The following is a 24,221-nucleotide window of genomic DNA, read 5'->3' on the forward strand; positions in this document are numbered from 1 at the left end:
TTATGGACGATAGGTGGTAGTAGTTGGATTAGTGTAAAAGATTTTTGCCTTTCTTCCTAATAAATATAGGTACATCGATCCGTCAGGCCAATATCGAGATCCCTCGTGGACGAATGGCAGCTCATCCCGATCTAAAAGCTCTGAGAGCCCTTTGCACAGGGTTGTGTTGAATGTACCTGCTGCTACCACTGGCTTGCTAATCACTATTCGGATTATTCTGAGCATCTTGTCGTCCACGTCCCTCACATCGTACAACTGTGGACAGAAAGGAAAAATACAGATAGAGAGAAATAAATTAAATCAACTATAAATTATGTGTATGTAAATATAGGTACACTGAATCCCCCCTCCCCAATCTACAACCACAAATTTTGAGGTCACTGTTTTTTAGACCTTCAGATTTTACAATAAGATTAAAGTTAATACACGACACAGGAGTGATATTAGTGTAAATACGGCAGCACGAAGGACAACAATTAGAAACACTGCTGATGAATATTGTAATTATAATGGGGCTTTCCCCGGAATAGTTGGTGATGGTGAATGTTTATTAGATACTATGGTTACTATGGTTAACACAATGTATTATATTTACTCGGTGTAAAAAAAATTGGCGTAATTCCATTAAATTTCAGCAGGTGTAAAATTGTTATCAATAATTATAAATTAGGTAAGTCATATTACTACTCATATTTAAAGCTAATTGCATTGCTCGCATGTACTAAATAGGTATCTTTTTATATTTGATAACAATATAACATAAACAAAGATAAAAATCTGTAGGTACCTATATTTTAAATACTATATGAGCTGTATCTGTACTATGATACATTATGCATATAAAAATATAATATGTATATAATAAATATTTTATAAATTAATATTTATAAAATTAATTAAAGTGATAACAGCATTCTTAAATAAGTTTAAAAAAAATTCAACAAATCAATGAAATATAGATGATATTGTATTTAAAGAGGTATAAAGTTCAGTATATGCTGGCACAAAAGTATATCTTTTAATCTTCAACATAATACCAGGGGGTCCAAGTGCACTGTCGTGCACCTCCGTAATTATGCCACTGATAATAAATATATATGAAATATAAATCGTCAAACCGTTTAAAAACATTTGGGATTGTATACATATACAATACGAGGGCTTTAAATCTCAAATGGTTTTACTAGGTATGGAAAATAAGAAGTTCAATTATTTAAAGAGAGGTATGTGGTGGTTTAGTTATCGCATATAATAATTACAAGTAAGAACTTTTATTAGTTTTGAATTATTAAAATAAAATTTTCCCTGAAAATAGAATTAGTATACAATGATCAAATACACAAATAATAAGTATTATTCTACCAACCACCCACTTAAAAATTTTAAATCCATAATAGTTAATATTTCATGCGTGTACATAAGAATCTTCTTCAACCACATACTCACTACAACCCCCCCCCCACACACACAAATTACCATTCAAATAATCAGATTGATTGCATGAATTCGTCTACATTATAAAGAATATATAGAATAATATAATATAATATAAAATAACGTGTAATATACTCACGGCACATCTGTGGGATCGTGGTTTGGATGGTTGACTCTGCATATTTTCTGCATTAGTATGTTCCAGTAGTGATATGTACTTAAAACCCAATTTAACTTCGTCTATGTTGGGTTGTTTAATGTTTGCCAAGCACTCAAAAGTAAAGTGGTCCATATCTGATAGAAACAATTAGATGAAATATTCATGAGTATGATTAAAGATATTGCTTGGCAAAAAATACTAGGTATAGCATTAATTATAGTACATTAATATTCAATATAATATTAAAATACATTTATATTATACTCTCCAATAAAGTAGGTACTTAATATCCTTATAAAATAAAGAAATATGTGTGCAAAGCGCAAGTCAATCTGATAATGTTATTATATAAACATACAATATGCTGTAGAATAACGAAAATTAATACTATTGTAATTAATTTTATTTGAGTTTTATGCAGAGTTTGGTGACCGCAAATTTTAAAAAGCATGGGTCCAATACCCACCCACGCAACCCACCTTACCAACCCCCGACCACCATTATAATGTTACAGTTGTAGTAGTTCGTTATACGTACTAGTCATGTTTTTGCAATGGCCATGTATTTTTTTTGGTTCGGAACGCTCCAACCACAAATGTAACAACGGAACAGCGCTTTGTTGAGTTTTTTTTGCCATATAGGCACATCCGTACATCGGCGACTTCGTTTGTATAGTCTCTACCTCGAATTTCGCCTTTTTTCCAAATGGAGGACATACACGACCATTGAGACTATCCATTACTAAAAAAACACAAGAAGACAATTAGTACCTTATTTCACTATTAGGTGAATTATACTGTTTGGTGTTTGTAATATTAAAAATAATAAATATTCTATTCTAAATGTTATCATGAGGACCACCAAAATTCTGTGCATTCCTTTGTGTGACGGTCTGCCACCGATACCGATTCTACTATTATCAGTCCCATGTGAGGATGCTTAGAAGGGGAATCCGATAATTACCTCACAATATTAACCTTTTTTTCCAAAAGGTAACGGTAATTGGGTCACTTAATTTTTATGTTTATAACAGGTAGACCCGGTGATTTTATCACTTTTTCAACGATTTATTTATATTGTATGACTAATCTATAGAATGATTAAAAACTTGAAAATAAAAAATTAAACTTAAATTCGAAGTATATAACACATATCAAATATTTAGAGACGTAAAACAATAAATATACATTTTAAACATAATACAGATTTCTCAAACATCTGAATGATAGTAATTATTCATAATTAACATGTGTGTTTTAAAAATAATACATAATGCTATTTACTCACTATTTTTGTGGTTTTCAATATCTTCTGTCGACCACGGCCGTTCTTCGTAACCATTATTTGTCAATGCCACAATCGATGAGATGATGGCAAGCGTGACGATTGTAAATGCCGTATATTTCATCGTGTAATGTAGATTTAATGAGATATGAATATTATGTTAAAATTATGGAAAAAAATACAGCCTATCTCGACCAAGTCTGCTAGTGCCGAGAACAATTTTAAATTAAATAGCACTGTTAGCATACGAATGACGATCTGAATTCTGCGTCCCTTTTTATGTTACACGACGGTGGTGGCAACAGTAATGGTGTTGGTTCCTACCACCAGTTGAGCATCGAAATGTTATTGTATTATACATATATATACGAACACTTGACGCTACCTATACGCTGGTCAAGGTACCTACCTACCTACCCTCACTGTAGTGCAAGAAACACAATAAGTACAATGGGCAAATGTACGTACCTACAAACGACATAGCAGGTAATATATATATACATATTTATATATATCATTTCCTACTCAATAGAAAAAGGTACATTTGGAAGTTTCTAGACTGTAAAAAAAAGTGTGTATATAAGGTCCTATACTGCAGAAAAATATATTTTTAAACATCATTATAATTTTAAATTTTTAATGTTGTATTTTTAATCCTTAGTTATAAACAAAAAAAATTTTATGATTTTTCAACTTCAAAATTACTTGCAAATTTTCGCGTTAGTCAAAAATGTCAAAAATGTTTTAAAATTAAACTGTATATAGATAACATTAACATAAACATTTGGTGAAAATTTCAAGTATTTACAGTGATTAGTTTTTGAATTACAACCATATAAAAAAATCGATTTGGTCGAAAACTGGTTTTGCGTAAAAATTCCCGTTTTTCTGTAATTTTTTTTTTGTTTTTCTCGATTTTTTTGAAAACTGTTGGAAAATGTTAACTTTTTTGACCTCTATAATGCACCAAGGATATTCAGTTTTCCATAGGGAACTATCCCCAAAGTTTAAAATTGAAGCATTATTTCAAGTAGTTATGCTGTACACAGTGTACACGGACACATAAAAAACACACATCATTGTAGAATCAATACATTCATCACTCCGTTCAGAATCTAAAATCTAGTTTAATGTAATTGATGGAACATATACTTTGAACTGACGTTTTTTCCTCTGTAAGTATATTAGGTATATACTAAATCTGTTGAAAAAAAATATGGTAATAAGATTTAAAAAAATTTTTAACGTATACAGTTCAGTAGATTAGTTAATAGTGATGATAGTGGGGACTGGGGGGAGTTATTTATACTTATACTTACTTACCTGAAACATGACATTATTTTTAAAATTAACTTAACACACTTATTCACTGAGTTATACGTTCACGAGATATTAGATTCAAAACTAACACATATAAGTTGTTTATAATATTTTTTTTATTTATTACAACATACAATGAAAGAACATGATTTAGTAAACGGTTTCGTATGACCTAGTTTCACAATTACAAATATTATATTCATTGCTACATATAAGTTAAATATAATAATATAGAATGATAAAACTATAACTACCTATAAAGTATTGTACTAATCAAATACAGTAGACGCCGCTTATAAGACTCACGGATATAAGGTTCAGTCGCTTATTAGACTCAAAATCGTCTGGAACGGTCCGGACGTGTCCAAATACATTAAAAAAAAATCGGTTATAAGACTCAACACTTCGATTATAAGACTCAAATTTCGTAAAATAAATAGTAGAAAACAAACTTTTTTGGTTATAATTTAGAAATAAATTGGTATTGAAAAATTAAATAATATTCGTGTTGATTATTTCTAGTTTCTGTTGGTACCTAATAACGTATAATAATTTTTATCGCAGATAAATACGATCAATACGAATACGAACAGTATATTTTCGGAATATTAGAAGAAAATAAAAAACAAACTAAAATTACAAATTTTTTTCAAAAATAATTTTTATATGTAATATGTATTTACGTTTAATTATTTAAATTTAATTTTTTTCAAAAATAATTTTTATATGTAATATAAATTTACGTTTAATTATTTAAATTTAATTTTTTTCAAAAATAATTTTTATATGTAATATGTATTAACGTTTAATTATTTTAATGTATGTATTAATAAAATCAAAGCAAAATATGTAATAAAATAAAATTTATAAATACGTAATTAATTTTTTTTTTCCACTTCGCCTATAAGGTTCATTCGGTTATAAGACTCACTTTGTGCTGGTCCCAAAGTGAGTCTTATAAGCGGCGTCTACTGTATCATAAATACAATGTTTTCGCCAAAATTAATTCAACCTACCATATTACTAATAGTACAATAAATAAGTATAATTGAAAATTAAATATGAGTATATATTATATTATATGCTTTGTAATATAGAGTGATATATAGAGTGATCAATTGCTCAGAATTGTTTTTCGTATGCATATTTGAAGCCAATTTTAACTTGTAGACGATACTTACTCATTGACCTATTTTCCAATTTTTCCCCTAACTTATATTCGATAAATAATTCTATTTTAGAACTGTAATTTTATGTAACTTTTTATATAATTCAGATGTTAATGTATTAACTGTATTTGTTCAATATATTTCAATAATTTTGAGATACAAATTGTATTCCGGAAATTCACCACAGCGAGATCATTACTGATCATTATAATTTAAATATAAAATTATTATTGTCTATAACCATATTCAAGTTGTTACCCATGTAAAAATAAGTGAATATTATAATAATACAATAATATATAATCGGCTATGCAGCATTTAGGTGTAGAAAATGGATGTCACAGTCCACAGAGCACTAAGGGTTTAAGAATGTTTTTATATTATGTTGGCGATTTATTTGGGATGATATGGGATGACATACGACCGCACATGGAGATTTCACTGCCATCAGAATGAATAGTGTCCACCCCCATTGATTTATTACATTTGTATAGGGCATCACAAATAAGGCGCCTGACGCCTGTACGCATTCCGTCTGGGAATTCTATTCAATTGTATCGGCTACAATATAATATAAAGCAGTATAGTAAAGATAACTAATAAATTCTTGAAATATATTTTTTTCGGTGGTGTAGCGGATGGGCTTCTACGAATCAGTGGAAAAATCATGTATAGACGAAGGAGCATTTTATTATATAGATGTTTCAAGAATAATTTATCTCATTAACAGATGAGGTGTTAAGGTCTTTACTCTTCTCCACTTGGCTTTTCGTAATCAAAAATGGTCATTCCCTAAATTAATAAAATAATAAAATACATTAATAAAATTGTTATTTACAAAATGTGTACATGTATTTCTGAAGAGTACACATCAAGACATTACATGCTAAAAATCATCAGAAAAAGAAAATTTAAATTTAAAAAAGATAATGTTTGAACTTTTAATTATTTTTTGGAACAGTTAATTCCTTTTTACTTCTCCTCTTATATTTTATAAATTACACGCGATCAATACTTAAATCCTGTACTAATGGTAAACTTACCCTGTAGGTACCATAGATATATCATGCATTTACGAGTACCATCATAATATAAAATATTATTAATTATTACTATGATACCAAATGTTTTTTTACTATATTATGCTTATACTACATAATACGCATTTAAGTTGTCGCAAATTAAATGAGATTTGTTGTGGTTGCAGTGAAGACCAACATATTTATTATTAAAGGTATGTACCTACAGTGTATCGCAAGGCTGGGCAAGTTAATATAGAATGATATAAGTTAAGTTTAATGTTAAATGTTATTTTTCGTACAACTTATAAAAGTTACAAACTATCTAGAAAGTTGAAGCTTAAAATAACTTAACCTCATTAAAAATTCAGTTATTTTTTTAAGACATGGTCGTGAAATACTGGTTTGTAAAGCGACAAATAGGCACATGGAGATATCTATATCATTTGGAATGATATTACTATATTAGTACAATAGTACTGTACTATCTGAGTTCAAGATATTGCTTGAAAGATCTCCGATGAATAACTGCATAGGCAAGTATATTGTGAAAAATATTATTAGTTATTTCTAGGGCTGGAATTTTGATGCAAAGGCATCTTCTTTCTGGTGTCGAAACACTTAAAACGTCGATCCTTAACCGTAAGTATAAAATGTGTTTTGGGTGATATTGATTATTTTAAAGTAGTTTTTTTTTATTGCACTTTTGACAATTTTAGCGCATTGTTTTAGCTTTTAGAATATTTTTTACAATTTGTTCATAAAATAAACCAAAATTGTTCCAATTAACAATTAGACACTATGGACAATAACAGCTGATGGTACGAATAATAAAATGTTTAGCACAACTAATTATTATCGATTACAATTTTACTTGGCTAGGCTTCCCGCTCAAATTATCGTCGTATCTATTATTTCTTATTAATTTTATAATTCCTTACATACATAAAAAAAGCGGGTAAGTGGGTATCGCTCTACTGTACATTGGGGGTGGGGTGGACCTCTGACTAAGGTAGGTTAAATTTGAATGCAATGATAGGTATCATTGTATACGAAAAACGATTCTGAACGGAGACGGTTTATCTGTCTAGGATATATTATAGATTATTAAAAATTTAAAAAGAAAGTTTTTTATGAATTTCTAGCTTAAAATAATTTGCGAATTTTCGTGATTTTTACGTGTATTGTCAACATTTAAATTTAAATGCTTGTAAAAAATAAATGTGACTATTCATTTCTTTTATTTTTCAACTGCTATTGTAAAAATATTTTAGGAACCTTGTATTAAATTCTCAAATCTTAGAATTAAAAAGAAAAACTTTTATGAATTTCTATCTAAGATAATTTGAACTTTTAAACATTGCCGTAATTTTAACGTATTTAGTCAATATTTGAACTGTAAATGCTTATAAAAAAAAATAAAAATGTGTGACTATATATTTCTCTTATTTTTCAACTGCTATTGTAAAAATATGTTAGGAGCTTTGTATCAAATTTTAAAATCTTAGATCTAAAAAGAAAAACTTTTATGAAATTCTATCTAAGGTAATTTGAAAATTGCCGTAATTTTTACGTATTAAGTCAATATTTGAACTTCAAATGCTAATAAAAAAAAAACTGTGCCTATTTATTCATATAACTTTTTAATCAATATAAGAATAACTTATGAGGAACTTTGTATTAAATTTTCAAGTATTTTGATTGAGCCAAAAAAAATTTATCGACAATTCAAAAAAAAACTTTCAGAAAAATTGAAAATTTCAGTCGTCTATAAATATCTCAAAAAAAGTCAAAATATTTTGAAAATTAAATCATGTAAAGAAAATGCCAATCTAAATAACTGATCAAATTTTCAAGTATCTACGACTTATAATTTTTGAATAATAAAAAATGTTTAAATCGTTTGAGGATAAATCGTTATTGTTTACACTATTTCGTAAAAATTTAAAATTCAAACGCACTTAACATTTTTCCTATAATGATGCTTCGAGTTTTCTCTATAGCTACTTGAAGGAAAACTTATGGTTAACTTAGTGTTGTATTTTTAATCCTTAGTTATAAACGCAAAAAAATTTATGATTTTTCAACTTCAAAATTACTTGCAAATTTTCGCGTTTTCGACAGATTTTGTAAAATTTTGAACTGTAAACGCTTATTAAAAAAAATTGTGACTTACGAGTTTTAATTTTTTTTAGCTACAATAAGAACAACTCATAAGGAACCGTGTATTAAATTTTCAAGTTTTTTTGGTAGTCCAACATTTTTTTACCGACACTTCAAAAAAAAAATTCTCAAAAAAATCGTAAATTTCAGTGGTCTATTAATAACTCAAAAAAAGTAGAAAATTTTTGAAAATTAAACTGTATATAGATATTACTAACATTAACATTTGGTGAAAATTTCAAGTATTTACAGTTATTAGTTTTTGAATTACAACCATATAAAAATATCGAATTGGTCGAAAACTGGTTTTGAGTAAAAATTCCCGTTTTCTGTCATTTCTTTTTGTTTTTCTCGATTTTTTTGAAAATTGTTGGAAAGTGTTTACTTTTGACCTATAATGCACCAATGATATTCACTTTTACATCGAAAACCACCCCCAAAGTTTGAAATTGAAGCATTATTTTAACTAGTTATGCTGTACACAGACACACAAAAAAAAACACACATCATTCTAAAATCAATACATTCATCACTTCGTTCAGAATCTAAAATAAATTACTGTAGTATCATTTATAAATATATTTCCATTGTTTAACCTATAATAATTTAAATTAATTTATATAGCCTAGTGCATTTTTTTGAGTTTTTAAGTCATTTTTGCATTTTTGAGATTTTTTAAGGACATCAAAATTCCAGCCATAGTTATTACATTATTATATTTTTTAAATCCTAACGTAACCTTTGTAAATTAGTTAAGAATTTATAATTTATATTTTATTTTATTCATACTTCTTGTTTTCGTTGGGTACCTATATTATAATATATCTGTACCTAAAACAAAAACGAGTGAAGCGAATAAAAGAAAAAAGGCGGGTAAGTCGTGGATGTCGCTCTGCTGTACAGTAGGTTACAAGTGGGTTACTGTAATGGATGGAATTAAATTTGAATCCAATGATATTATATCATTGTATACGAAAAACGATTCTGAGCGAAGACGGTTTATCTGTCTAGGATATATTATAGATTATTAAAAATTTTTAAATCTTAGATTTAAAAAGAAGATTTTTTATGAATTTCTAGTTTGAAATAATTTGCGAATTTTCGTGATTTTTACATATGTTATCAAAATTCAAACTTTGAATGCTTGTAAAAAAAAATTGTGACTACGCATTTCTTTTATTTTTCAATTGATATTGTAAAAATACGATAAGAGCTATGTATTAAATTTTCAAATCTTAGATATAAAAGGAACATTTTTTATGAATTTCTAGCTTAAAATAATATATGAATTTTTGTAATTTTTACGTATGTTGTCAAAATTCAAACTTTGAATCCTTGTAAAAAAAAATTGTGACTATGAATTTATTTCATTTTTCAACTGCTATTGTTAAAATGTGTTAGAAGCCTTGTACTAAATTTTAAAGTTTTTCTACCGAACAAATAAATTTTTATCGATATTTATAGAAAAAAAAACTAAAAAAGTTGAAAAATTAAAATGTCAGTAAACAGCTCAAAACAAATCTAAATATTTTGAAAATGTTATCAAATATAGAAAATGTCTATATAAATATTCAGAGAAAATTTCAAGCATCTGCGGTCATTTGTTTTAGACTTTTAGAGTTACACCAAAATAAGAAAATCACTAAATGTGAAATCCAGTGGATATCCAATGTTGTAAAAATTTAAATTTCAAATGCTCATAAAAATTTAATTTGAATTTCCGGTGGAATTTTTATTGGTGATAAAGATTCAAAAACTTGTAAGGAAACTTTTATTAAATTTTCAAATCTTAGATTTAAAAGGAACATTTTTTATGAATTTCTAGCTTAAAATAATTTGTGAATTTTTGTGATTTTTACATAATATGTTGTCAAAACTCAAACTTTGAATGCTTAAAAAAAAATTATGAGTATGTATTCCTTTTATTTTTCAAACTGCTATTGTAACAATATGTTAAGAGCCTTGTATTAAATTTTCAAGCTTTTCTGCCTTACAAATACATTTTTATCGTTATTAATTTTAAAAAAACTAAAAATGATCGAAAATTTCAAATGCCTATGAATAGTTCAACTTAAGTCGAAATATTTTGAAAATTGCATGGTGGATAGAATTTACTTATATAAACATTCGATGAATATTTCATGTATCTACGGTCATTCGTTTTAACGTTACATCAAAAACCAAAATCGATTTTGTCGAAAAATGAGTGTGCGTAAAATTTCCCGTTTTTCCCTTAATTTTTAGTTTGTTTTTCTCGATTATTCTCTAACCTTGATCAGGCGCGGACAAAACAGAGCGATGCCCTCCCCCCCAGTGGCGTATTTACGAGGGGGGATCAAGGTGATCAACCCCCCCCCATAGACTGTATACACACAATTAATTATAGTCGTTACTCGTTATAATTCGATGATTACTATTTAAAAAATTATGATTTTTTTTTTTCAATTCCTAATTGATTAAATTTGCAAGAATAAAACCGCTGAGCGCTGTTGTTCAGACGGGCAAGATTTTTATTATTCCCAATAGAAAGTAACGTTTTATGCTTGCAGACTGCAGTTCAGTCTTGTAAAATTGTTAAGTATTCGATTAAATGTAATAATATGAATATGTATTCAAATACTTTTTTTTTAGATTCTGAGCGAAGCGATGAATGTATTGATTTTACAATGATGTGTGCTTTTTTATTTTTTAACTTTTTTGTGTCTGTCATCACGTTTTAGGAGAGTAAAAATGCTTAGAAATTCTTTAACAGCATGTTTTCTGATAGGAAAGTGAACCTATATGGAACTTTGGGGGTCAAAAGTAAAAATTTCCCAGTAGTTTTCAAAAGCGCCGTGAAAAACAAATGAAAAATTAAGGAAAAAACGGGAATTTTTACGCAAACTCTATTTTGGTCAAAATCGATTACGGTTTTTGGTGTAATTCTAAAAAAAATGTCTGTAGATACATGAAATTTTCACTGGTTGTTTATATTAACACTTTCTATATTTGATACAATTTTTAAAATATTTTGACTTGTTTTAAGCTGTTTACGGATATACTTATAGTTTCCAACTTTTTAGGTTTTTTTTTTGAATGTCAATAAATCTTTATTTGTGGGGTAAAAAAGCTTGAAAATTTAATACGATGCTTCTTATATATTGACACAATAGTGGTTGAAAAATATTAAAAACGGTTTTCTTTTTATAACCATTTAAAGTTCAAATTTTGACAAAATACTGAAAAAACACGAAAGTTAGCAAATTATTTTGAGTTAGAAATTCATAAAAATTTGTCTTTTTGAATCTAACAATTGAAAATTTAATATAAGATTCTTCATAAGTACGCCTAATTTTATCAAAAAAAATCTCTACCGAAAAGTCAAATTAAATTTTTATGAGAATTTGAAGTTCATATTTTGTATCTTGTATTGTAATAACATGATTTTGATAATAAAACATTGAACCTCAAGTAATGTGTTGTGTATTATAATTTTGGCAAACGTAGAATATATATTTAATATTAATAAGCTTAATAAATTATAATAATAAATTACTACATTTTTCTGTGGATCGTTGAATAGTTCTATTTATAATTCGGTAATATCTAATCGCGCCGACTGATTTTATTATATTCCTTAGTGGAACCTGAGTTATCCAGGACATTTGGAATGGCCCATTCCCTGCATCAGTTGTTATTTTTAAATTGAATGGGCACAAAATAACATTTATAATCAATAGTATTTAGTATATTTTAGTATTAATTATAGTAGTTAATATAATATACTATATAAATAGGTAAATTAAATATATTTGAATCAAATTATTGGATCGAAATAATGATAATCATTTTAATATCTATCATTATTGAATTTTTCACAGACACAATCATCAAATGAAAAAAGAAATATAATATTGATGTACCTAGACGTGAATAAAGCCATTATGTTTTCAAAAATCAACAGAAAATTAGATTTTGTTCTATAATTTTTATTTTTATTTCATTTTTAATATTTTTTGATTTGTTTTTTTTTATATTTAATAAAGAGTTTTCTTTTCAATGTACCTACCAACGATTTTTTATATTTTTAGTTTTTAGTCGCCGCTTAGTGTTCACTGGTTATAAGAATCAGCCACTCATATATAGCGATCAAAAATGCCATGAACGGAACAAACAGTCGTTATAAGAGAATTTTTCGTCGAATACAGTGTTCAGGTTTTCGGTTATTGTGATCAGAAATATAAAATATAAATAAAATTTAAAATAATACCTATCACCTTTTTGTTTACAGGGAAACTATTACGAATGACAATTATCTTAATCATGAACTTTAATCAAGCTTATGTTTTCTAATGTAACCCACGTAATAAGCGATACTTCATAATAACTGATTTTTCAACTTCAAAATTACTTGCAAATTTTCGCGTTAGTCAAAAATGTCAAAAATGTTTTAAAATTAAACTGTATATAGATAACATTAACATAAACATTTGGTGAAAATTTCAAGTATTTACAGTGATTAGTTTTTGAATTACAACCATATAAAAAAATCGATTTGGTCGAAAACTGGTTTTGCGTAAAAATTCCCGTTTTTCTGTAATTTTTTTTTTGTTTTTCTCGATTTTTTTGAAAACTGTTGGAAAATGTTAACTTTTTTGACCTCTATAATGCACCAAGGATATTCAGTTTTCCATAGGGAACTATCCCCAAAGTTTAAAATTGAAGCATTATTTCAAGTAGTTATGCTGTACACAGTGTACACGGACACATAAAAAACACACATCATTGTAGAATCAATACATTCATCACTCCGTTCAGAATCTAAAATCTAGTTTAATGTAATTGATGGAACATATACTTTGAACTGACGTTTTTTCCTCTGTAAGTATATTAGGTATATACTAAATCTGTTGAAAAAAAATATGGTAATAAGATTTAAAAAAATTTTTAACGTATACAGTTCAGTAGATTAGTTAATAGTGATGATAGTGGGGACTGGGGGGAGTTATTTATACTTATACTTACTTACCTGAAACATGACATTATTTTTAAAATTAACTTAACACACTTATTCACTGAGTTATACGTTCACGAGATATTAGATTCAAAACTAACACATATAAGTTGTTTATAATATTTTTTTTATTTATTACAACATACAATGAAAGAACATGATTTAGTAAACGGTTTCGTATGACCTAGTTTCACAATTACAAATATTATATTCATTGCTACATATAAGTTAAATATAATAATATAGAATGATAAAACTATAACTACCTATAAAGTATTGTACTAATCAAATACAGTAGACGCCGCTTATAAGACTCACGGATATAAGGTTCAGTCGCTTATTAGACTCAAAATCGTCTGGAACGGTCCGGACGTGTCCAAATACATTAAAAAAAAATCGGTTATAAGACTCAACACTTCGATTATAAGACTCAAATTTCGTAAAATAAATAGTAGAAAACAAACTTTTTTGGTTATAATTTAGAAATAAATTGGTATTGAAAAATTAAATAATATTCGTGTTGATTATTTCTAGTTTCTGTTGGTACCTAATAACGTATAATAATTTTTATCGCAGATAAATACGATCAATACGAATACGAACAGTATATTTTCGGAATATTAGAAGAAAATAAAAAACAAACTAAAATTACAAATTTTTTTCAAAAATAATTTTTATATGTAATATGTATTTACGTTTAATTATTTAAATTTAATTTTTTTCAAAAATAATTTTTATATGTAATATAAATTTACGTTTAATTATTTAAATTTAATTTTTTTCAAAAATAATTTTTATATGTAATATGTATTAACGTTTAATTATTTTAATGTATGTATTAATAAAATCAAAGCAAAATATGTAATAAAATAAAATTTATAAATACGTAATTAATTTTTTTTTTCCACTTCGCCTATAAGGTTCATTCGGTTATAAGACTCACTTTGTGCTGGTCCCAAAGTGAGTCTTATAAGCGGCGTCTACTGTATCATAAATACAATGTTTTCGCCAAAATTAATTCAACCTACCATATTACTAATAGTACAATAAATAAGTATAATTGAAAATTAAATATGAGTATATATTATATTATATGCTTTGTAATATAGAGTGATATATAGAGTGATCAATTGCTCAGAATTGTTTTTCGTATGCATATTTGAAGCCAATTTTAACTTGTAGACGATACTTACTCATTGACCTATTTTCCAATTTTTCCCCTAACTTATATTCGATAAATAATTCTATTTTAGAACTGTAATTTTATGTAACTTTTTATATAATTCAGATGTTAATGTATTAACTGTATTTGTTCAATATATTTCAATAATTTTGAGATACAAATTGTATTCCGGAAATTCACCACAGCGAGATCATTACTGATCATTATAATTTAAATATAAAATTATTATTGTCTATAACCATATTCAAGTTGTTACCCATGTAAAAATAAGTGAATATTATAATAATACAATAATATATAATCGGCTATGCAGCATTTAGGTGTAGAAAATGGATGTCACAGTCCACAGAGCACTAAGGGTTTAAGAATGTTTTTATATTATGTTGGCGATTTATTTGGGATGATATGGGATGACATACGACCGCACATGGAGATTTCACTGCCATCAGAATGAATAGTGTCCACCCCCATTGATTTATTACATTTGTATAGGGCATCACAAATAAGGCGCCTGACGCCTGTACGCATTCCGTCTGGGAATTCTATTCAATTGTATCGGCTACAATATAATATAAAGCAGTATAGTAAAGATAACTAATAAATTCTTGAAATATATTTTTTTCGGTGGTGTAGCGGATGGGCTTCTACGAATCAGTGGAAAAATCATGTATAGACGAAGGAGCATTTTATTATATAGATGTTTCAAGAATAATTTATCTCATTAACAGATGAGGTGTTAAGGTCTTTACTCTTCTCCACTTGGCTTTTCGTAATCAAAAATGGTCATTCCCTAAATTAATAAAATAATAAAATACATTAATAAAATTGTTATTTACAAAATGTGTACATGTATTTCTGAAGAGTACACATCAAGACATTACATGCTAAAAATCATCAGAAAAAGAAAATTTAAATTTAAAAAAGATAATGTTTGAACTTTTAATTATTTTTTGGAACAGTTAATTCCTTTTTACTTCTCCTCTTATATTTTATAAATTACACGCGATCAATACTTAAATCCTGTACTAATGGTAAACTTACCCTGTAGGTACCATAGATATATCATGCATTTACGAGTACCATCATAATATAAAATATTATTAATTATTACTATGATACCAAATGTTTTTTTACTATATTATGCTTATACTACATAATACGCATTTAAGTTGTCGCAAATTAAATGAGATTTGTTGTGGTTGCAGTGAAGACCAACATATTTATTATTAAAGGTATGTACCTACAGTGTATCGCAAGGCTGGGCAAGTTAATATAGAATGATATAAGTTAAGTTTAATGTTAAATGTTATTTTTCGTACAACTTATAAAAGTTACAAACTATCTAGAAAGTTGAAGCTTAAAATAACTTAACCTCATTAAAAATTCAGTTATTTTTTTAAGACATGGTCGTGAAATACTGGTTTGTAAAGCGACAAATAGGCACATGGAGATATCTATATCATTTGGAATGATATTACTATATTAGTACAATAGTACTGTACTATCTGAGTTCAAGATATTGCTTGAAAGATCTCCGATGAATAACTGCATAGGCAAGTATATTGTGAAAAATATTATTAGTTATTTCTAGGGCTGGAATTTTGATGCAAAGGCATCTTCTTTCTGGTGTCGAAACACTTAAAACGTCGATCCTTAACCGTAAGTATAAAATGTGTTTTGGGTGATATTGATTATTTTAAAGTAGTTTTTTTTTATTGCACTTTTGACAATTTTAGCGCATTGTTTTAGCTTTTAGAATATTTTTTACAATTTGTTCATAAAATAAACCAAAATTGTTCCAATTAACAATTAGACACTATGGACAATAACAGCTGATGGTACGAATAATAAAATGTTTAGCACAACTAATTATTATCGATTACAATTTTACTTGGCTAGGCTTCCCGCTCAAATTATCGTCGTATCTATTATTTCTTATTAATTTTATAATTCCTTACATACATAAAAAAAGCGGGTAAGTGGGTATCGCTCTACTGTACATTGGGGGTGGGGTGGACCTCTGACTAAGGTAGGTTAAATTTGAATGCAATGATAGGTATCATTGTATACGAAAAACGATTCTGAACGGAGACGGTTTATCTGTCTAGGATATATTATAGATTATTAAAAATTTAAAAAGAAAGTTTTTTATGAATTTCTAGCTTAAAATAATTTGCGAATTTTCGTGATTTTTACGTGTATTGTCAACATTTAAATTTAAATGCTTGTAAAAAATAAATGTGACTATTCATTTCTTTTATTTTTCAACTGCTATTGTAAAAATATTTTAGGAACCTTGTATTAAATTCTCAAATCTTAGAATTAAAAAGAAAAACTTTTATGAATTTCTATCTAAGATAATTTGAACTTTTAAACATTGCCGTAATTTTAACGTATTTAGTCAATATTTGAACTGTAAATGCTTATAAAAAAAAATAAAAATGTGTGACTATATATTTCTCTTATTTTTCAACTGCTATTGTAAAAATATGTTAGGAGCTTTGTATCAAATTTTAAAATCTTAGATCTAAAAAGAAAAACTTTTATGAAATTCTATCTAAGGTAATTTGAAAATTGCCGTAATTTTTACGTATTAAGTCAATATTTGAACTTCAAATGCTAATAAAAAAAAAACTGTGCCTATTTATTCATATAACTTTTTAATCAATATAAGAATAACTTATGAGGAACTTTGTATTAAATTTTCAAGTATTTTGATTGAGCCAAAAAAAATTTATCGACAATTCAAAAAAAAACTTTCAGAAAAATTGAAAATTTCAGTCGTCTATAAATATCTCAAAAAAAGTCAAAATATTTTGAAAATTAAATCATGTAAAGAAAATGCCAATCTAAATAACTGATCAAATTTTCAAGTATCTACGACTTATAATTTTTGAATAATAAAAAATGTTTAAATCGTTTGAGGATAAATCGTTATTGTTTACACTATTTCGTAAAAATTTAAAATTCAAACGCACTTAACATTTTTCCTATAATGATGCTTCGAGTTTTCTCTATAGCTACTTGAAGGAAAACTTATGGTTAACTTAGTGTTGTATTTTTAATCCTTAGTTATAAACGCAAAAAAATTTATGATTTTTCAACTTCAAAATTACTTGCAAATTTTCGCGTTTTCGACAGATTTTGTAAAATTTTGAACTGTAAACGCTTATTAAAAAAAATTGTGACTTACGAGTTTTAATTTTTTTTAGCTACAATAAGAACAACTCATAAGGAACCGTGTATTAAATTTTCAAGTTTTTTTGGTAGTCCAACATTTTTTTACCGACACTTCAAAAAAAAAATTCTCAAAAAAATCGTAAATTTCAGTGGTCTATTAATAACTCAAAAAAAGTAGAAAATTTTTGAAAATTAAACTGTATATAGATATTACTAACATTAACATTTGGTGAAAATTTCAAGTATTTACAGTTATTAGTTTTTGAATTACAACCATATAAAAATATCGAATTGGTCGAAAACTGGTTTTGAGTAAAAATTCCCGTTTTCTGTCATTTCTTTTTGTTTTTCTCGATTTTTTTGAAAATTGTTGGAAAGTGTTTACTTTTGACCTATAATGCACCAATGATATTCACTTTTACATCGAAAACCACCCCCAAAGTTTGAAATTGAAGCATTATTTTAACTAGTTATGCTGTACACAGACACACAAAAAAAAACACACATCATTCTAAAATCAATACATTCATCACTTCGTTCAGAATCTAAAATAAATTACTGTAGTATCATTTATAAATATATTTCCATTGTTTAACCTATAATAATTTAAATTAATTTATATAGCCTAGTGCATTTTTTTGAGTTTTTAAGTCATTTTTGCATTTTTGAGATTTTTTAAGGACATCAAAATTCCAGCCATAGTTATTACATTATTATATTTTTTAAATCCTAACGTAACCTTTGTAAATTAGTTAAGAATTTATAATTTATATTTTATTTTATTCATACTTCTTGTTTTCGTTGGGTACCTATATTATAATATATCTGTACCTAAAACAAAAACGAGTGAAGCGAATAAAAGAAAAAAGGCGGGTAAGTCGTGGATGTCGCTCTGCTGTACAGTAGGTTACAAGTGGGTTACTGTAATGGATGGAATTAAATTTGAATCCAATGATATTATATCATTGTATACGAAAAACGATTCTGAGCGAAGACGGTTTATCTGTCTAGGATATATTATAGATTATTAAAAATTTTTAAATCTTAGATTTAAAAAGAAGATTTTTTATGAATTTCTAGTTTGAAATAATTTGCGAATTTTCGTGATTTTTACATATGTTATCAAAATTCAAACTTTGAATGCTTGTAAAAAAAAATTGTGACTACGCATTTCTTTTATTTTTCAATTGATATTGTAAAAATACGATAAGAGCTATGTATTAAATTTTCAAATCTTAGATATAAAAGGAACATTTTTTATGAATTTCTAGCTTAAAATAATATATGAATTTTTGTAATTTTTACGTATGTTGTCAAAATTCAAACTTTGAATCCTTGTAAAAAAAAATTGTGACTATGAATTTATTTCATTTTTCAACTGCTATTGTTAAAATGTGTTAGAAGCCTTGTACTAAATTTTAAAGTTTTTCTACCGAACAAATAAATTTTTATCGATATTTATAGAAAAAAAAACTAAAAAAGTTGAAAAATTAAAATGTCAGTAAACAGCTCAAAACAAATCTAAATATTTTGAAAATGTTATCAAATATAGAAAATGTCTATATAAATATTCAGAGAAAATTTCAAGCATCTGCGGTCATTTGTTTTAGACTTTTAGAGTTACACCAAAATAAGAAAATCACTAAATGTGAAATCCAGTGGATATCCAATGTTGTAAAAATTTAAATTTCAAATGCTCATAAAAATTTAATTTGAATTTCCGGTGGAATTTTTATTGGTGATAAAGATTCAAAAACTTGTAAGGAAACTTTTATTAAATTTTCAAATCTTAGATTTAAAAGGAACATTTTTTATGAATTTCTAGCTTAAAATAATTTGTGAATTTTTGTGATTTTTACATAATATGTTGTCAAAACTCAAACTTTGAATGCTTAAAAAAAAATTATGAGTATGTATTCCTTTTATTTTTCAAACTGCTATTGTAACAATATGTTAAGAGCCTTGTATTAAATTTTCAAGCTTTTCTGCCTTACAAATACATTTTTATCGTTATTAATTTTAAAAAAACTAAAAATGATCGAAAATTTCAAATGCCTATGAATAGTTCAACTTAAGTCGAAATATTTTGAAAATTGCATGGTGGATAGAATTTACTTATATAAACATTCGATGAATATTTCATGTATCTACGGTCATTCGTTTTAACGTTACATCAAAAACCAAAATCGATTTTGTCGAAAAATGAGTGTGCGTAAAATTTCCCGTTTTTCCCTTAATTTTTAGTTTGTTTTTCTCGATTATTCTCTAACCTTGATCAGGCGCGGACAAAACAGAGCGATGCCCTCCCCCCCAGTGGCGTATTTACGAGGGGGGATCAAGGTGATCAACCCCCCCCCCCCCATAGACTGTATACACACAATTAATTATAGTCGTTACTCGTTATAATTCGATGATTACTATTTAAAAAATTATGATTTTTTTTTTTCAATTCCTAATTGATTAAATTTGCAAGAATAAAACCGCTGAGCGCTGTTGTTCAGACGGGCAAGATTTTTATTATTCCCAATAGAAAGTAACGTTTTATGCTTGCAGACTGCAGTTCAGTCTTGTAAAATTGTTAAGTATTCGAATAAATGTAATAATATGAATATGTATTCAAATACTTTTTTTTTAGATTCTGAGCGAAGCGATGAATGTATTGATTTTACAATGATGTGTGCTTTTTTATTTTTTAACTTTTTTGTGTCTGTCATCACGTTTTAGGAGAGTAAAAATGCTTAGAAATTCTTTAACAGCATGTTTTCTGATAGGAAAGTGAACCTATATGGAACTTTGGGGGTCAAAAGTAAAAATTTCCCAGTAGTTTTCAAAAGCGCCGTGAAAAACAAATGAAAAATTAAGGAAAAAACGGGAATTTTTACGCAAACTCTATTTTGGTCAAAATCGATTACGGTTTTTGGTGTAATTCTAAAAAAAATGTCTGTAGATACATGAAATTTTCACTGGTTGTTTATATTAACACTTTCTATATTTGATACAATTTTTAAAATATTTTGACTTGTTTTAAGCTGTTTACGGATATACTTATAGTTTCCAACTTTTTAGGTTTTTTTTTTGAATGTCAATAAATCTTTATTTGTGGGGTAAAAAAGCTTGAAAATTTAATACGATGCTTCTTATATATTGACACAATAGTGGTTGAAAAATATTAAAAACGGTTTTCTTTTTATAACCATTTAAAGTTCAAATTTTGACAAAATACTGAAAAAACACGAAAGTTAGCAAATTATTTTGAGTTAGAAATTCATAAAAATTTGTCTTTTTGAATCTAACAATTGAAAATTTAATATAAGATTCTTCATAAGTACGCCTAATTTTATCAAAAAAAATCTCTACCGAAAAGTCAAATTAAATTTTTATGAGAATTTGAAGTTCATATTTTGTATCTTGTATTGTAATAACATGATTTTGATAATAAAACATTGAACCTCAAGTAATGTGTTGTGTATTATAATTTTGGCAAACGTAGAATATATATTTAATATTAATAAGCTTAATAAATTATAATAATAAATTACTACATTTTTCTGTGGATCGTTGAATAGTTCTATTTATAATTCGGTAATATCTAATCGCGCCGACTGATTTTATTATATTCCTTAGTGGAACCTGAGTTATCCAGGACATTTGGAATGGCCCATTCCCTGCATCAGTTGTTATTTTTAAATTGAATGGGCACAAAATAACATTTATAATCAATAGTATTTAGTATATTTTAGTATTAATTATAGTAGTTAATATAATATACTATATAAATAGGTAAATTAAATATATTTGAATCAAATTATTGGATCGAAATAATGATAATCATTTTAATATCTATCATTATTGAATTTTTCACAGACACAATCATCAAATGAAAAAAGAAATATAATATTGATGTACCTAGACGTGAATAAAGCCATTATGTTTTCAAAAATCAACAGAAAATTAGATTTTGTTCTATAATTTTTATTTTTATTTCATTTTTAATATTTTTTGATTTGTTTTTTTTTATATTTAATAAAGAGTTTTCTTTTCAATGTACCTACCAACGATTTTTTATATTTTTAGTTTTTAGTCGCCGCTTAGTGTTCACTGGTTATAAGAATCAGCCACTCATATATAGCGATCAAAAATGCCATGAACGGAACAAACAGTCGTTATAAGAGAATTTTTCGTCGAATACAGTGTTCAGGTTTTCGGTTATTGTGATCAGAAATATAAAATATAAATAAAATTTAAAATAATACCTATCACCTTTTTGTTTACAGGGAAACTATTACGAATGACAATTATCTTAATCATGAACTTTAATCAAGCTTATGTTTTCTAATGTAACCCACGTAATAAGCGATACTTCATAATAACATAACATTTCGTACCGGGGTTGGTAAATTGAGAGGGGAAAAATCACAAATAAAAATTTTATAGTGCAAATTTTTAAATATTTAATGCATATAAATCGTTTTTCCTGGGACTCAAATTACCTACTACCTTATTTTTTCCGGGACTCAACTTACCTACTACTTATTTATCCCCGGGACTCAATTTAACACTTTCAAAATGTACCAAACTTATCTCGGACTCAATTTACCTAGCCCCATTCGTACATGTTTGAAACCGTTTTTGTTCTGACAAGCACCAATATTTTACACTTTATACGCAGTTTGTTTTCGTTCGTTGTTCAGTATACCGTAGGTATGTATAGTATAAAAAATAAAAATATTTAGATTATTAAAAATAAAAAATGATAATACTAAATAAATATAATTTTAATATTTAAATATTTTTACATTATTTTATACATGTTTCTCCAGTCGCCGCTTTTAGTGATTTCCGGTTATAGTGATCAAGTAGGTACTTTTGAACGAAGGTAATCACTATAAGTGGCGAAAACTGTACCTAATATATAATAATGATAATAATTCGAGTGGAGTAATACATTTTTATTATTGAAAAAAGCTCTCCCACCATGACTTATTGTCTAGGGACAACTCCGGATTTAAGGGGCCTGCACGCGACCTGTTTTTTTGCTCAAAAACATGCCTTACAGGAAAAACTCTCACGCTTCGTAGATTGGTCCGATTTCCGTAATTTTTTTTTTTGTTAGATAGAGGAAGACTCCTTACAGGGCGCATTGGACTTGGATTTTCAAAATTATTTTTCTAGATCTTATATTACAAGTTTGAATTTAATCCATTTTTACAACTTTTTAGTTTTTGTATTATTTTTTGTTTTTAGCAACGTAATCAAAAATCGAAGTCCAATGCGCCCTGTAAAAAATATTCCTCTATCTAACAAAAAAAAAATTTCGAAAATCGGACCAATCTACGAGGTGTGAGAGTTTTTCCCGTAAAGTGTGTTTTGAGAAAAAAATCACACTAGTAATTTTTCTGTCTGGCGATTGCGTTGACATGTGCATGCGCGTACGTATATATCTCCCGCGACCCGCAGACTACCGCTCTTTGCTACTGGGCACTATGCTGTTCTAGCGGTCTACAATTACGTTATCTTATCTACTAATCAACTAATGTCCAATACTAATAACTAATAAGTATTAAATACCTAATATTATACGACACTCGTTTCCGTTCGTAATATTTATACTAACCGCTTATTTACATTTCTTATTAGTTAGAATACCTAAAAATAATATAATGTACGTTGTACACTTGAACAAATAAATAAAAAAGGAAAACATAGATCACAAGAACGAATAATATAAATTATTAATAATGAGTAACACACAGTTAAAAAAATTAATATTACAATATATTTATTTACATTCATATACATTTTATACTACTATTTTTGGCTGCACTATTTCAGCCAGTAAATAGTTTTTATAAAATTGTATCAACTGACTTTCCATTTTAGTTTTCCAAAAGTCGTCATCTCGCTCAATTTTTTCGATAAAAATATCTAAATAGAAATATAACATGTTATTTTATGTAAGAACTTTATTAGGTTTGGATATTATATAGTATTATTATACTTACCTTTTGGTGTCCAAACTACAAAATAACAGGTTTGTTTATTAGCCACGTGCAATTGACCCTGCACTTGGTAGTAATAGATATCAGTTTTTTTCAATTGCAACTCGCCTGAGTTGTTGACCGACAAAAAATTGATTTTTTTTTGTTCAACACCTTCGATGACTGTCATGTCTTTATATCATTCTATTGTAAAAATATGTTAGGAGACTTGTATTAAATTTTCAAATCTTAGAATTAAAAAGAAAAACTTTTATGAATTTCTATCTAAGATAATTTGAATATTGCCGTAATTTTTACGTATTTAGTCAAAATTTGAG

General features: G+C 27.0%; 1 protein-coding gene and 1 pseudogene across 1 annotated transcript; both read right to left on the reverse strand.

Annotated features, from left to right (window-relative positions):
• LOC149062626 (uncharacterized) lies at window positions 1-24,073 on the reverse strand. Its single transcript, XM_089221956.1, has 5 exons — window positions 23,908-24,073; window positions 23,774-23,830; window positions 2,132-2,335; window positions 1,574-1,728; window positions 1-255 (listed from the first exon to the last, which is right to left on the reverse strand). Exons 1-5 carry the CDS (start codon window positions 24,071-24,073, stop codon window positions 1-3), a joined length of 837 nt encoding a protein of 278 aa, XP_089078082.1.
• LOC149062623 (uncharacterized) overlaps window positions 1-24,221 on the reverse strand; it is a 512,259-nt pseudogene that overhangs the window by 69,618 nt on the left and 418,420 nt on the right.

The sequence above is a fragment of the Diuraphis noxia genome, unplaced genomic scaffold, assembly GCF_037042655.1.
Source record: "Diuraphis noxia isolate RWA-SAM2 unplaced genomic scaffold, SU_Dnox_SAM2 contig0001, whole genome shotgun sequence".
NCBI lineage: Eukaryota > Metazoa > Arthropoda > Insecta > Hemiptera > Aphididae > Diuraphis > Diuraphis noxia.

Coding starts and splice junctions, on each gene's coding strand:
- LOC149062626 (XM_089221956.1), bottom strand. CDS start 24,073: ATGACAGTCATCGAAGGTGTTGAACAAAAAAAAATCAATTTTTTGTCG. Junction 23,831..23,907: donor TGTAGTTTGGACACCAAAAG/GTAAGTATAATA, acceptor ATTTCTATTTAG/ATATTTTTATCGAAAAAATT. Junction 1,729..2,131: donor CCATTGCAAAAACATGACTA/GTACGTATAACG, acceptor TGTTTCTATCAG/ATATGGACCACTTTACTTTT.